This window comes from Manacus candei, unplaced genomic scaffold, assembly GCF_025592945.1.
Source record: "Manacus candei isolate 608988 ecotype Guabito, Panama unplaced genomic scaffold, ASM2559294v1 h1tg000050l, whole genome shotgun sequence".
NCBI classification, from domain to species: Eukaryota; Metazoa; Chordata; class Aves; order Passeriformes; family Pipridae; genus Manacus; species Manacus candei.
In genome coordinates this window covers 14,184,044-14,200,590 of record NW_026138098.1, presented here as the reverse complement: position 1 = coordinate 14,200,590, position 16,547 = coordinate 14,184,044, and the positions used below count along the sequence as shown (strand labels likewise).

At 41.1% G+C, this 16,547-nt stretch overlaps 1 protein-coding gene across 6 annotated transcripts in view; it reads right to left on the bottom strand.

Annotated features, from left to right (window-relative positions):
- Positions 1-16,547, bottom strand: part of BTRC (beta-transducin repeat containing E3 ubiquitin protein ligase) — a 122,206-nt gene that overhangs the window by 6,277 nt on the left and 99,382 nt on the right. For all 6 annotated transcript variants that reach the window (XM_051799987.1, XM_051799984.1, XM_051799983.1 and 3 more), the window contains 8 exons: positions 13,969-14,065; positions 12,937-13,074; positions 12,342-12,460; positions 9,751-10,000; positions 8,969-9,087; positions 4,716-4,826; positions 4,030-4,108; positions 579-772 (listed from right to left, as the gene is read on the bottom strand). In XM_051799987.1, the coding sequence (XP_051655947.1) occupies positions 611-772; positions 4,030-4,108; positions 4,716-4,826; positions 8,969-9,087; positions 9,751-10,000; positions 12,342-12,460; positions 12,937-13,074; positions 13,969-14,065 (1,075 nt within the window). In that variant the 3' untranslated portion in view covers positions 579-610. The remainder of the gene's footprint in view (positions 1-578; positions 773-4,029; positions 4,109-4,715; positions 4,827-8,968; positions 9,088-9,750; positions 10,001-12,341; positions 12,461-12,936; positions 13,075-13,968; positions 14,066-16,547) is intronic.

Here is a 16,547-nt window from a genome sequence, read left to right as displayed (position 1 = left end):
CTCTGCTGTGTGAGAGAGAACGAGGGCTAGGCCCTATCAGTAAATTATTTTGCATGTTGATGCATCTTGATTAAATTTGCCTGGGCTTGTTCCTCACTGTCTCCTCCCCTAGACAAACTGTAATCTTGAATCAGCTTGCTGCAGTGTGAGGAGAATGGTCACCACTTCCGAGGGAGGGAATAAAGCTGACGCTTCTTGGCAAAACCCTCCTGCTCGGTGACAACTGCCCAGGGTCAGGCCATCTGCAGCCCCTTGTTAGGCAGCAGCTGCTCTACTCGCTCTGCAGAAACCCTTCTTCCTTCTGGACAGCAGTGATAGCTGATTTAATTATTGATGATGATGGACAGAGGAGGAGGAGTTCTCTGGGGGAAGTCATAGGTGCCACATGCCACAAATCCTAAAATAAAGTTCCTATTCTAAGGTATCAAAACCACTCTTGTCCTTTTACAGGACACTGTAATTACTGTACAACCAAGATAAGAAATACTGATAGACCCAGATAATTATTCAAGCAGCATGCTCGTGCTACATCCAGTGTCTCCTTTGAGCCTCCTTTTATTTTTTAATTTTTTTTTTACCTGTGCGAGTGTGAGGTACAGTGTAGTGTTATTTATCTGGAGATGTAGGTGTATGTTCTGGACGGGGAACGAGTGGATTCTGCTTGGGCAGATGGGTCATTCAGAAAATCCCAGATGAGGATGGTGTCATCATGTGAGCTGCTGACAATCTGGAACTCGTCAAACTGAAGTCGAAAGACTCTTCCAGAATGCTCCTAAATGCAAGTGGGAGACACAGCATGTTACCTTGCAAACTAGCTGGCACCTGGGATGAAGGAGGGAATATGAACTTGGGTTTGATTCTAGTATTACATTAATTTCTCAGTAAACCCCACATAACACACTGTGCATCATGATCACAGAGCATAAATTACACTCTCTCAGAGAAAAGTGTTTGCCATATCTGAGTACTTGGCTTGCAGGAAGTTTATATTACAGTTGTCCTGCTACTCCTTAAATCCCAATACTGGATACACACTGTGCAAAACAAACCAAACTCTCTCCACCACACAATTCTGTCTGGCAGGACTGACAGGTGCACTGTCTTCCTTTTTCCATGGTAAAACTCATTCCTGAAATTACAGCATTCCCAGATGCACTAGCTTACAGAGGAAGAGACGACAACTTTGCATTCACAACTTGGCACCATTGCCACTGCTGAAGAGGAAAGAGCTTAACACTGGAGGACACTAAGGAGCCTGTTGTAAAGTCCAGTGACACAGTAATAATTCCTCTTAAGCAGTTCTAAAAATATGAATTAGAAAGGGCATTCTTTATAGGCAGTTTGCATTCTGCTCCAAGGCTGAGCGGAGATAGCATGACGATTTGGCAAGAGTTCAGATCATAATTAACAGGAGGCAATGGCAAGATCTTGGATATCACATAGCAAATCCACTATGCTTTCCATTTTGTGTTACTTATTTTCTCTTGGTGCTTACACTGCTGCAAGACTAGTGGCCTCCTCCTCGGTCAGCAGGGAACAGGAACTGTGCAACCAGGGTGAGCCCTATCTCTTCCATCAATACACACTTCTCTTTAATGCTCACACATTGAAAGGGGCTGAGGGTCAGGAAAAAAACTTGTCTTAAAATACTTTAATACTAAAACCACAGGTTTCTCAAACATTTAGGTGAAAGAGAATTGTTAGTTACTAAATGGGAAACCTTTGTCTTATACAACAGGACTACAAAAATACAGCTCGGTTTGCAAAGTGCAACAGCTGCTTAAAAGTGAATTTCTAAATCTTTAAATTGAAATTATCTGAAAATAATCACACACAGTGTGATTCTAGTTTTAAGATAAATTTTTAAACATTTCTAATCAACGGAATCTTTCTGATCTTCTAACTATAACTCAAATTTGTCTTATAAACTCATACCTTATGAGTTTCTATCTTCCCAGCTACTCTAAAAAGAAGTGTTTTTCCAGAGTTTGTGTTGTAGCAGTAAAGAAGTTCTTGCTAAAAAGTATCACTACAACAGTCAGATCCACTGCTGGATTGCTTATAGAGACAGTGAGAGAGAGACTTTCAAAACCCGTTTACAAAACTCCCTTTGTGATCCCTGTCATTGTGGGCTAAGTAGAGTTGCCCTACCTGGACTGTCTAGGCCATAAGGAAAGCTGAACTGTGTGTTTATTCTGTGCATGGAAAGCGTCTGTCAAATTCATGTGGCCACCATTCCAGCTAACGGAAGACAAAACTGGAAGGGACCCGGCATGCAGCGAACATTTGTTATCTGTGCACTTTCCTCCTACTGTTTGAAAATTGAACACAAGCAGCAGGAGACTCATGATGTTCATTGTGCAGCCAGGTTTAATTTTGGAGGACGAGGAGAGAGAGAAAAAAAAAACAAACCACGGGCAAGCAGGTATAAGGACACCCTGTAGTCATAAAAGTCTAAAAGCACCACAACAGTTTCCTTTGCTCCCCACTCCTCTTTTGGTCCCCTCCATTGCTATCAAACAGGGATTTATGAGTATCCATGTGTTGAGATTCCTGCAGCGTTTTCATCCCACCACTTCTGATTTATAATATAATTAGCTGGGGCACTTCGGCTGTCCACTGCTGGAAAATGCAGGGGAAATCACACCAGTTAAATTAAGTCCACAGGTTAGTTGGCACACTTTTGTCTCAGGTTGGAGCAGGAACACTACTAATACCAAGCTGAAGACTCTCAGGATATGTGCTCATAGGCACTGAGTTCTTCCATAGTTTGGAACTGGGTGGCCAATGACAAAGGGGTTTTCTGGATTTCAGCCATGATACTATTTGCAGTTCTATTTGGCTAACATGAAGGTGTTTCAACATAGTACCTGCAGGCATCCAAGGCACTCAAGGACTCTTACTCTGCAGCTGAGGTCCAAATACATGACTGGAAAAGAGTTAGCATGGCTTAATGATCTACTGCCTGTCAGCTGAGTCCCAGTAACCCTCACAGCCTGCATCAAATGTGAAGTAAATATTTCAGCAAAATCTATAGCAACAGTAGCAATTCAGGTGGTGGATGAGTGGGCAGAAGGTCAGCCAGCACAGCTCAGTGGGTGAGAAACACTTTTAGAGAATCAGACAGCCTTGGTATGATCCTGGTTTAGAGCAGACTACACTCATGTGCCACAGCAGGAAAAGGTCTAACATACCAACCCAAGCACTGCCCAAACAACATTTTCTAGTTAAGAAATAGAAATATTTAGTATTCTTTTTCAAGGAGAACTTGGTACTGGTTGAAATCTTCCTTTATCCCCAGCAACAGTGCCTGTTTTTTGGGTTAAATGTGGTAGAAGAACACTTACAGGAACCATCCCATGGCCTTGACTGTACTGTCATTTTTTCACACCTTTCCCACATTACTATAAGACCAGTGCAGAGCCACTGTTAAGCATCATTGTGAATGCTGTTAACTTTCACACAATGGCATTTTAACCACACCATCATCAGACCTGTACTAAAAACTAGTGGATGGCACAAAAATAGTAGTTGTTGTTTAAGGCTAAGGCAATTTCACTGTTTGTTCCAGTCCTTACCTGCTTTTTCCTTTAACACCCAAAAGCTGGTTAAAATCAATCACAAGGGTGTCTTTGTTCCTGCTCTTCAGATTGGGAATGTAGTATTTTTCTTCAAGAAACCTCATGTTAACAATTCAGACAACTTAATACTACCTCATCAGGTACACACAGGGTAAAGTAAACCCACTGGCACATGGATTCCAAGAAGGACATTCTCAAAAATGGATTCAGTTATAAACTTCAAATCACAGAATAAAACTGCTAAAAAGTGAGTGAAAACTCCAGAAGTTCTAACTTTTAATGCTTTATAGCTTGCAACATTAAAAAAAGCTGGACGCCTAAAAAAAGCCAGACCCTTCGGAAATATTTCTAGATCCTGCAGACTGGGGCTAAATTACTTGAGTTTTCATGGCTCAAGATAGCCCTGATCAAGGACACTTTTTCCAACACCCCTACCAAAAGCTCTTACCACAAGGGTTCGCAAGCAGAGGGTCCCTGCTGGAGCACGGGGGTCCAAAGCAGCCACAAGATCCCATACTTTAATTTTCCTAGTAGTGAAAAAATAGACAAACACCACAGCTCTGTTAAAGAGAGAAGAGCAAGTACTCACAAAAAAAAAAAAGTAACTGTTAGTACAACTCAGCTAATAAACCAGTTTAAGGAAAAGTATAGCAATCTTTCTGCTCTTTAGACTTGGTTCTTGAATTTCCCCTTCGTAAAGCTTATAGAGCTTAATGGGAGAAAAAAAATAAGCTGTCAACAAAGTAAAACATAAAAAGCAGGTGGCAATAACTAACAGAAACATGGGCGTGCAGACAACTAGTTTGTAACAGCAAATGGTCCAGCAGACATAATCACAGATGGGAAAGATGGTTCTTATGAGTGGCTGAGCTAGAAGAGCTTTCAGGTTGAGTTGGTCAGATATTCTTACAACCAAAAGAACTGGACAACATACATCAAATCACATGGACTTGTTTCAAAAGAAGAACAAAAGCTATGCTTTGTAGCATGGTCCTGATTTACTGGCCATGAAAAGGTCTTCTTAGTATGGCAGACAGAGAATCTAATATTTATAGGGAAGATGCAGCAAAGTGGGATGGGAGACACCGAGACAGACAGGAAGATGCAAAGCACTGACTGCACTGATAACCTCACCCATCATATGCCCCACTGACTATCCTCTTGTTATCAAAGCGTATGCATCTCACCAACTCTTCATGGCCTTCCAGTACTCGTAAACATGCCCCACACTCGATATCCCACAGCCTGGAAGAGAGTACAAAGAAGCAATTAGAATTTTTTAATACCTTATCGTTGTAACTAAACATTCGGTCTTTGCTTGTAGTTAATGGAAACTTGGAAATAAAGATTATGATGAAACAACAAAGAAGAAACAACATAGACGAAACAAACTACATTCATAACTCCTTTTCCTGTTAAGTGGATGCATGCTTTTCAACATGACCCTGTCATGTTACAGTATCACATGGGAAGTGACTCAGAGACCAGTTCTGTCTATTATCTAGTGCTGTAGTAAGGTACACAAGGTATCTCCCAGTTACCTTCACAGTGAGCCTCACTTTATTTCACTGTCATTTTTCATGACAGTGTCCTGCCATGATTTTAAGATGTTAAGAGAAGGAGATTTACCAATCCCCCTGGCATCTTGTTTCAATTGATAATATCACCTTCACAGGGCATGTGTCCCTTTCTGCTCCCCTACATGCCTATTTCTGATTTGGAGACTATCATCAGACAAATGAAGTCATCAATACAGTGGTGAAAGGTACAAGAATAAACAAGCCCTTTTAATTTGTCATTTTTCCCACTGAAGGTATGTTTACTCTGTAATCTGGTCACCTTATGCATAAGCTAAAATGGACAATCTATGTTTATTCTTTTGTAGTGCATTTTCTTCTTGCTCTCAAATAATTTCTGTGGCTCTCTGTGAACTGTTTCTAATAATAAAATTTTAGAAAAGTTCTGTCACCCAAACCAGCATACAGTATCTCAGTAAGAGACCCAGCAACACATTATTCTCTCAACTGTAAGTATCCCAGAGTTTTGACCTTTGTGATGGATTTTGAGCATGGAGAATAAATTAAAATATATTAATTTTTACACTTACACAGTACCTTAAAAAACAGTTAAGAAATGCTACAAACAGTTATGAAGTAAGTCTATTTTTTTCCATGCTTTTGTCAGTTCTTTGACATGGCTCCCAACTACCATGGATCAAGAAAGATTATTTGCCTACAAGAAATGAAATTCTTTGACAAGTATTCTATAGAGTTGTTCATACAGCACTGCTGCAGCTCCCAGACACTTAGGGGAAAGCAAGCAGCCACAAATGTTTTTAAAAGCTCATTCATAAGCCTTTAGACTGACATGTTTTCCACAGAAGTGAGAAATATGGGGGGGTTGGGGAATTTCTCTGGGTGACACGTCTTGAAGCAGCACAGCTGCTGAGGGGTCAGGTCACTTCACTTGAGAGATAAAGATAAACCACCCCCACATATTTTACTCCTGAGGTCCCCCAGGGAATAATCCAGATCCAGGTGATGTGTGCCCAAGGTTGGTGGACAATGATTGCACCTGTCTTGCTAAAACAAGCTGCTCTCAACTTTGGACAACAGAGGAATGAACAGAACTCTTTTGTAACTGTAGAACTGGGAAAGGATTTGTCCATGGACATGTTTGAAGCCAACAAGGAGCACAAGGTAATTCTGTAAAGTTGATCTCTCAGGAATCTGTGAAGACCCCAATGGTTTCACATGAGTACAGCACACCAGTCAAGGTCAGAGCAAGCAACTTCATGGCAAAGGTCAGCCAAAGGCACTCTGGCTGGTCAGAGAGCATTAAGTCTCTCAAGGATGGACAATGCCAGAGATTAACTAGTGCAGAAAGGTTTGAAGAGCAATCCTGTGCCAGGAACTTTTGCGCCATGTGTTTCCATTCCTTGCCATCAATCCTGAGATTGCCAGCAGCTCTGGGAGTCTGCACCACACTAATTCAGGCCTTTTTCAGGTCCCAGTTTGAGGTTTTATCTGAATCTGAATGGGATTAGAAGAGGTGATCATGTCCCCAGTCACATGGGGAATGGGCCTTCATGTACAAAGGTGATAACTGCTATTAAGAGCAGAGTTTCCTAGCACAGTTGGTACCAAGGGTAACTCCCAGATTTGATAAGCTTCTCAAATGTCTACTTCTTTAAATAATCAAAGGAACAAATAGTAAAAGAACTAATCTTAAGGCTTGAGAACTAACTAAAAAAATTTTATGCACTCTCCTTCCTACAATTTTGGGAGAATTTCTAGAAGTAGAGCGAGGTCTTCAATTATCCCAGCCTTTAATTCACTTGAAGTCCTGGCAGAGCTGAAAGATGTACAGAAGGCAGGTGAGCCTGAATCCCCATCTCTTAAAGAGAATGTTGTAGTCTAAACAGATCAGTAGCAGATCCCCACGTGTGCACACATTGGAACTAGAATACACACGTGCAAACCAACCACTCATTTAAAAATTAACACAAGATGTTAAAAGTCTGATTCTATTTTCTTGCCCTAAATTCTCTGGTTCCTTTTTTTCCTACACAATGCTTGCCTGTAGCAATTAGGAACTTCGGCCCTAGATGCTTGGATTAAACTTGATGGACCACTTTCTAGCAGGTGGAAATCAGCACAATGATAGTGATGTCTATGTAGCTGTGTCCTCTTACACTGGTGAAATTTCTGGCCTAAAACAAAACCCAAATAATTTTTATATTTGGAGTCTCCCTACAGAAGAAAGACACTGATTTCTCAGCTACTTCACATGTCCTTACGTTTGCAGTTGCAAAACTAGAAATCACAGTCATCTTTTGGAAAAAAAGTTTCCCTGCAACTGAGGGATGATGAACTTTTAAGTTCTGTATCAGCCTCTCCTAAAGGCCAACACACAACATCTGGCATTTCACAGTGAATTCAAATCAAACATAGAAATCACCAAGCCACCCACAATGATGACTCAGAAACCTGCCCTTTCTTTATCACCCTTCCACTGACTTGTGCCCTTTGCTAATGGCTGGGAGAAAAGTGTGTGACCAGGTAAGTCCTTTGCCTTGCCCACACTGCTGCTAAACTTGACTTCCATTAAGATTCACTGCTGACATTCCTGAAATTCTAGCACAATTTATCTGTCAACTAGGGATTTTGTCCAATGTAAGCATAAAAGTAACAGTATTCCTCTTTAGCATTATCACTATCTTGACATTTATTTTTATTAGCATTGCAAGTCATATTTTAGATCCTTCCCTAACTGCTGCAGTATTTAACTATTTCTTACTCTACTTCTGAGACCAAGTTTCACAGTACAACTGCAGAGGGTTATTTTTTCTATTTGAAGAGTAGTTTTCACCACATCTAAGTGGTGTTGCTCTTACACAATGCCTATAATACCTTTTTCCCGTGATTAAGAGATGGAAGTTCCAGCTCTTCTGGTCATGCTCTCAGACAGCCCTATACTAAAATCTGGCACAATGACCTGTGATGTCAACCAAAGGACCACCATTTTCCTACAGAATGCAAAGCAGGGAGAGGCAGTGTGTTGCAAGCCAAGTCCACAGGCTTGCAATAGCAACAGCATAAATCGTTCTCACCGAGGAGAAATTATTACTGACATATGAAGGGTTTTTGCTCATACTGTCCAGCTTTCAAGTTTTATCAGAAAGCAGACAATTATTTAAAGAGATGACAAGGAAAAAAGGGAAGTTGCTCTTCATCCCATTTCCATGACAGAGGCATTTTCCTACATCACGTAAACTATTATTCAAGCTTGTTCCATGTACCCCGAAATTCATGGGACATCCCTCTGCCAGCAGCTGCAGGATGTAGGGAGAAATCCTGGCTCATGATACCAGAAAGAGTTAAATCTCAGATTGCAACCAGGGCAGCTGGAGAAGTGCAAAAGGCAGCAAACTGAACTTCATGCTCTAAACCAGCTGTTCCAAACTTAACCAGGTGCCAAGTACCATAAGAAGAGTTTGGCGAGAGCCCAGGAGGATTTCTGCAGAGGATTAAATGCCTCTTACTGCAAATCTGACCCCTTTAACTAGACACATAGCCCAATTAAAATATCACAAGAGGACATCACAGAAAGTGGTACTTGCCAGCTCTTTCATACACCAGAATTGTCAGAGCAATGCAACTTGTTGATTAGTATGGGACTCTTGAGATGCTGAGGATGAAAGACAACACAGTAAAACAGGCTTCTAATATCTCTTTCCAGTAGTTCCCAATGTTCTATACCAAGGAAAGCATATTTCAAAGTTGACAAGGGTACAGAACACTTCAGTTGCCTAACCTCTGCACATCCCAGTGAATCAGAGACAACGTGCTTGCACATAACTCTGCGATGGGGAGTGTGTCTCTCACCTGATAGTATTATCTGAAGAGCCGCTCACTACTAGCCTGTCTCTGTACTGCAGACATGCAATGCCTCGTTTGTGGCCATTTAAGGTGCGCACAAATTCGCAGGTACTAGTGTTCCATACCTGTGACAGGAAGGGAGGAGGGAACCACACAGAGACAAAATTATTAAGAAGAGACTAACAAAAGATGGTGTCTGTATGATTTATAGATGCATCCAGAATGTTCTTAATTGAAGAGGCTACCATTAAGACTGGGAAAATCACCCCTCCGATGACTTGTGATTATAGTCTGCAATTGTTAGCAGTTTGGGTCACTGTACACAGAAGCTTTTTGCCACACCAGAATTAGCACTCTTTGGCTATGATTTAGTCTACACATGATCTTCATTTTCCTGACATTTAATACTGCAGATTGGGATCACAGCAGTAACGTTTAAGTGACTCCTATCCACTCACCTTCGCTTTTGTGCCCATGCTGCCCTCTGACAACTATTGAATGACTGATGCTGAAACAGATTATGAAAGTGGTCAAGTCGAAAAAGAACACAGAAAAAAATTTCTTTTTCAACTGCCTCTGTACCTGGATCTGATTTGCCATACAGCTCTGTAAACAAGTTGTGCAAGCTCAAGAGAGGAGGGACAAGTGGAAATAAGCAGCAGGAAGAATACTGCTTCTAAAGGAAGATCTGGGTAATAATGGCCAAGGACGATCTTCCCTGTCTGGTCACTGTTCTTCATTAATAAATACCCCAGTGCTGCAAATAAAAAGCCTCTGAAACACCTCACCTTTATAGTTCTGTCACCTGATGCTGATACAATGTACTTGTCATCAAAGTCCACTACGTTGACAGCAGCTCGGTGCCCTACTAGCACCCTCCTCAGGGTGATGTCCGTTGGCGAGGCCATGTCCCACACGGCGATGGAACGGTCTTTGGAACATGTCACCATCATGCCGTTATTGAAGCGCAGGTGCAGCACGGCCTCGCAGTGGTGGATCAGTGTGTTCAGCATCTCGCCTGCATTCACGTCCCACACTCTGCAGTTTCAGATTTCAAACCAGAGAAAAGAGTTAAAAACCTGCACAGTGCATTTTCTGCAGGGCAAGAGAGGGATGGGGAGAGGTAATTGACTCTCTAGTGATATTAGAGAAGCAAACATCACAGGTTATACCTACATCTATTAAATAGTTCATTAAAAAATGTATTATATAAACCTGTTGATTATGCGTACATTGAGGAAGTCCAGAAGCCAAAAACCCTGCAATGAAGTTAACACCATAAAAATAACCCACCCAGGAAAAGAGCATTCTTTAATTAAGGGAATTTAGAGCTGAGGAAAGGTAGAAGACTGATGGTCTTAAAGGCTGATGTTTCCTGGTTGTGTCAGCCTCCCATACGCTTCATTTCCAGTCAATGTGGAGAAGCAAGTTCAGTGACAGGTTTAATTTTTGACCATTCTCACAGGATTACCAGCTCAAGGGATAATTTATACAGAAGCAGGAAAGACAATTCTTTTCAAACAAATACGAGTAATTGCCACAAGTTGCACCATGAATTGCATTTATCTTAAGGTGCATCTGGTACACAGCAACATTCCAGGAATGTGCTGAATACCCAAATTAAGACACAGCATTTATGTCAACTTAATGTTATTGGAACCAACTGTTTCAACTGAATGATAATTTAAGATGCACATTAGATAAAATCTTCATACAGAACTTCTAGGATTTGAAATGCAATTTTAAGCCCTTAAAATGTTTCTTTTGGGCTATTCTGTTGGCAAACTTCTACCCTCCATAAAGAGAATTCTTTTGGCACTATCACACCTGTATCCCAAATACACTATAGGAGAGTAGAAAATGGCTGTATCATCAGGCACATCAGACACTGCAGAAGTTAAAACTTTCCTCTGCCAATAAGGCAAGCAGTAAGAAAAGGCAAGATGTGGGAAAGACTTCTAATGTCTTATTTTCTAACTTAGGGAGACTGAAGTGCATCAACTTATGGACTATAAATGAGAAAGAAAACTACATTCCAATTACAAAATGCAAAGGAGAAAAAACTAAAGACCTGAGCCATTAACATACGAACAGTTTGCAGACAGGGTTGCCAAACTGAACAGGAGCTGGAGACCCACTGACTTCTTTGGACAAGTGCATCCCTGAGATCCCGGAAGCATTAAGAGCCCATCTGTACTGTCTATTGGATGAAGCCCCTCTTCCTGAGGAGACACAAGGATAAAAGCGATACATCCTATGTGCCTCTGGGGTCTGCACTAACACTTATAGATACAAAGGGAAACAAAGTATTTCTGGGCAAGTAGCCAGTCTGCAATTTGGCCAGTCCAGCCTGATAGGGAAGATGATAGTGTTTGTTACAGAAATCAGCCTCTCCTTTTGCGATCTGTTTAGCCCGGTGCAGTTCCCGCACCGTCCTACACCATCTCCAGGTGTCTCTTTTGGCAATGCTGCCGAAATTCTGGATCCCTACTAATGACAGGACCCCAAAACTTAGCAGCACCACAACACTGCATGCAGCACATCAGTAATTAAATTATTAGATTAAGAGTAGTAGTGTACACACAAGCACAGTGATAACCATGAGGAGCTTGCAGCCATAGGGAACACATGCTAATAGCTTCAGAAAAGGCCACCAACACAGCTTTCTGGTTTCCAAGTTCACTGCATGGGCATTGTTTGCACTCTGACAAAGAGGGAATATATAACAACACGGAGAAGACAGACCTGCCCCTTCACATCCAAGTTCATATTGCAATTCACTAACTCATATGTGCCTGTATTTATACGACAGGTCTTACATCCTCTGGGATTCTGTCATATGACTAGTGGACTTCAAATCTGCACGGCATGCACTGCAAGTGCTACCCTGAGGTGTCCAGCCTTTTGCTGGAGACTGGAAGGAAAGCAAGGTTAGAAAGACTGAATGAAAAGAAACATCATGCTGAAATATAATTAAAGTCATAGGAGATCTAGGCATATATATTTTGTTAAAATTAAGTGGGAATGGATGATGAAACCTTCATACTTGCTTTGAAAACTTCATCTCTTAAAAAGCTATTCTCAAGGAGAATTTATAACATTCTCAGGGAGTGTCAAAACATGCAAAACCTTGGTGAAATGCCAGATGGCCTTCCTAAGTCAGCTTGACCTTGACTGGCCTTTGCTTAGATTCTCATTTCTCCTTGACAGCGATTTGCAGGGACATCTGATAAACAAGGACAGCACACTGCTCAACAAATATGTTGAACTACTTCATGGAACTGATTGAACAGCACACATTTAAGAAGAGATCATTTCAGCATTTTGCAAAGTTAAAACCTTAGAGGCAAACAGAAAGCTCCAAATCACAAGCACACACCTGACTGTTGAGTCTGAAGATCCAGTAATGATCACCCGTTCATCATACTGGAGGCACAGGACAGAACCTGTGTGTCCGGTGAGAATTCGCTTGCATTCCAATGTATTCTTATCCCAGATCTAAGACAGCAAACATTCAAAACCACACAGCTCAGTAAGGTTTTCATCTTTCAGCACTTACTGGTTTAACTAATCTGTTTTTTACTACAACACACCATCGATAGTGCAGTTAGAACACCTTTAGTGGCACCTGCAGAGTCTTCTACAGGCTCTTTGGTGCAACAGATTAATATCTTTGATATTACTGGCTTTACTATGAATATTAGTTTTACCCTTCTCATCAGGGTACAGGGCCTAGTAATTACATAGCCTGTAATTACTGATCGACAAAAACTCTGCTAGCAAAGTCTGTCTGTCTGCAAACAGGGTCTCTCTAGACAGATAAAAAAGGCATACGTGCTGTGCAGGTGTGAGGTGGGGGAAGGGGAAGGCTAGATTACTACAAGAGATTGGGTAGGTGTCACTGAAATTAGGACACTCTTATTTATGGCATAGGTACCACATACCACTAGTATGCCATTATGGAGCATTCTCACCTTGATAGTATTGTCTCGTAGGCCACTCACTATCTTCTGATCATCATACTGTAAACAATAAACCCCTTTGCTTGTCTCGCTTCGGCAGTGGATCCTCTGTAAACTGTGCCTTCCACACCGCCAGTTTGACTCTATTGTCTTGAGGAGAGACAGGAGACAAATGAGATGTAAAAAAAAAGCACAGAACTATTTCCCCTTTTTTTTTGTTTGGCAGAGAAGACAGCAGACACTTTTCTTCACTCTTTTTCCCCGCAACCAGGCCCATACAGTGACATAACTACTTTCTAGAAGAAGCAACACATGTAATAAAACCAATTAAACAGACAAATACCTGGAAAACATCTTGTGGCTAACCTGGTCTGTGTTATCTGGAATGGTGAGGAAAATGGAACTTAAACACTTTTTTCTATCTCCAGCCTTTAACCCCCTGTGACTCAACAGCTAAACAACTGAAGAGAATGTCTCAGTTGAGTTGTAAGTGCTTGTACAAACTCATCACAACAGTGCCTGAGCGCTGCTTTTGCCATTAGGAAACAACTAGAACATGCCATTTTGCTCATACTAAAAGTAAGGCAACCATGCTCAGTTGCTTCCTGTTTCCCTGACTCTTAGGATTGCAGTCTTAGGCAATGCACTTTCTCCTTGGCTCAGTTCTTGATATCTTTCCATAACAGCTTATTAGGTCTCATCTGCACTGGGTGGAGCAAAGTACCATGGAACAGAGAAAACTAAGACATTATGGTGCTGCTGTGACATTTGATGTGCAAGGTGTAGAGACTCCACCTGCAAGAGCTCACTGAACAATCCAACTCATCCTCTGTCTAAAGGAGTAGCAAAGCCTGGGACCTCATATAATTATCCCAGATCTACAAACTCCAGATAAATAAAGACACATCGGATTTAAAGACATATTTCATTAGAATGGAATATTCTCAGAATTTCAGCATCACGAATGAATCAGGGACATTTGAAAAAAAACAAAACCAAAAAGACAACAGCAAACCACCACCACATCTGGAAGCTGTTTCTTACCTCTATGTCCTGTATAATTTTGGGATAAAGTGCTCTGTAGAAGGAGTTGGGTGGAGCAGTTCCATCAGGAGGTTTATTTTTAAATAGATATTGCCCCCTGAAACACAAAGAACACTTCCACTGAACACAAATCATGTTTCAGCATTTTGAAGAAAGGTATTTTACAAATGGGTAACAACTGTTGGAAAGCACAGATTCATATTTAAACTTAATTCACTCAATAAGATGGGCTGTTTCTTTGTTTGTTTGCCCTGCAACATGTCAGTGTTGCATTTTAACATTGAAATGCCGCAAAAACATCTGTGTCTAGTCACTCAGGTAAGGGAAATACATTCTCTATTATGGACATGGGCCCATTCAGCTCAGTAAGAGTTGAGAATGGCTTGTGCCTGCAATACACATACACATATCAGAAGTCACTTTGAAATAAAGCATAGAAAGTAAATGAAAGAAGCCAAGGAACACTCAAACTCACTATGCATTCAAGGTTAGCTTTTATCTGCATTAGCAGGAACAGTATCACTTTGGGTACCTGGACATTTTACTGCTACTAATGTATTTTAGTAAGCAACACTTCATCTGTGGTGCCTCCCTCATTTCAACACTGATTTGGAATACTCATATCCCAAGCTAGAGTTTTGCTACCAAAAAAATCTGTAAATGGCAATCACTACCTGCTGTGTAAAAAACTTTAATTCCTCATCCTGAAGTTAGGAAGCCACCAAACACGGTGTGGAAGCTTGTAAATCCCACCATGGGCGTACTAACTGCTGTTCTGCCTGGCAACATGCCTCACAAAATGGAGAGAGGCAGAAATGCCTCTGAGTGTAATCCTGGCATCAGAGGCACAGAGTTTACACTGGGCGAGCTCTCCGCTTCTCCCTCCCTTACTCCATTACGGCATAATTAATTGTTCAATACTTCCTTGCACACTCCTTTCCTGTCCTTTCCATACTGTACACCTCAAAACTAATTTGAGAGACTGTACATTAGCTGCCCTGATGTACTTGAACTAGGGAGATCACAACAATGAACTAAATTTTTAGGCTGTAAAGCAGTAGCAAACTATAGGACTAAACAAACCAAATGACAAATGCTCAAAAAAAGAACTTTTGATACTATTTTAAATAAAGTACTCTACGTACAACTTGAGAGAAAGGTGCTTTCCACTTTGGACAGAGCAATCATCTAATTCTTCAAATACAGCTACCAGCAAACACTTAAATGGGAACAAACACATAGATGCAGACAAAGCACCAACTATAGATGGTTGTCTATTTACTGTGATCCAGACTGGAAGTGCATTCATGAAAATTAAAGTTATGGCTCAGGGAGAGGAAAAACGCTTTGGAGGTACACAGAATATCTAGGACACATCCTGGAACACTTGGGGCAGGTCTACAACAATCTGTGTACAAGCCTATATGCCTAAAAACCTGTCTATTGTTTCTAACTTTACTAGCTAATGTAACACAAAGTCCTGCCTTGCTGCATGTAGAGTCAGTTGTTTACTGTTCAGCTAAAGGACTGTTTGGAATTTCCACGGCATCCCAGTAGCTGTTTTGCTGTAGCTCTGGGATAAAAGGAACTATTGTTTGCAGGTTTTGATGACCAGCCAATTCAATCAGATGGACACAACTGTGCCCAGATTTTGGGCTTCTGTTTTATATTTCTCTAAATCTGTGTAACCCTTCCTGCTCCCTGACAAGCTGTCAGTGAAGGATGCCATGCTGCAGAACGGGGGGTTTCTGTTGTAAACCATGAGCTGCAAATGCTGAAATCAGGCAGCCCATGTGCAAATTGAGGACCTGTAAGCAAATAACATCAGTCATTTATCTTTCTGAACTGTCCAGTTTGTCATCTCCTTGTACCATGTACAGCGTTAGCATTGATTACAAGCTATAAAGCTCTACATGGCAGAGATACAATTGCATTGGATATTTCTTGTCTGCCTCTCTTAACCATGCAGTTCTATCTTCTAAAGCTAACCAGAGGAAACACTTGAGCACAACTTGCTCCTGTTGCATCAAAGTAACCTCCAGAATCCAGTGTAAACTTGAAGAAGAGGTGCAGTAATGTGGAGACTGTCCTTGAGAGGAGAAGCAAAATTTTGCAATTGTTTTTTAGAAATGTTGTGTCTGTATGATTAGCACTTGGTGTTAATGGAGTGTAAAATAAACACAAGCATAAAGTGTGGAGTGTGGAGGGAGCAACTTGAGAACTATCAGCTATGATCTATGACAAGATGTAGAGAATAGGTAAAGCTCCAGAGAACAGGAAAAAGACAAATGTAGCTCTTGTATTTTAAAAAAGGGAATAAGGTCCACCAAGGAAATAGTGGATTGTCTGACTCAAATAACTTTGATCATTTAGCTGTTCTAGAGCACATACTCAGTCAGATGAGTGCCTAGATGATGACAACGTGACAAAGAGCAGGCAACACTGATTAATCCAGAATATACCATGCCAAATTGATCTAATTTCTTCTTAAAGGTTACTCTTAAGACTGAGCAAGAGAAGTATCATCTTGGAAGAGTTCAAGGGTAGACACACAGATGGCTAGAAAGCAGAGTTTCCCG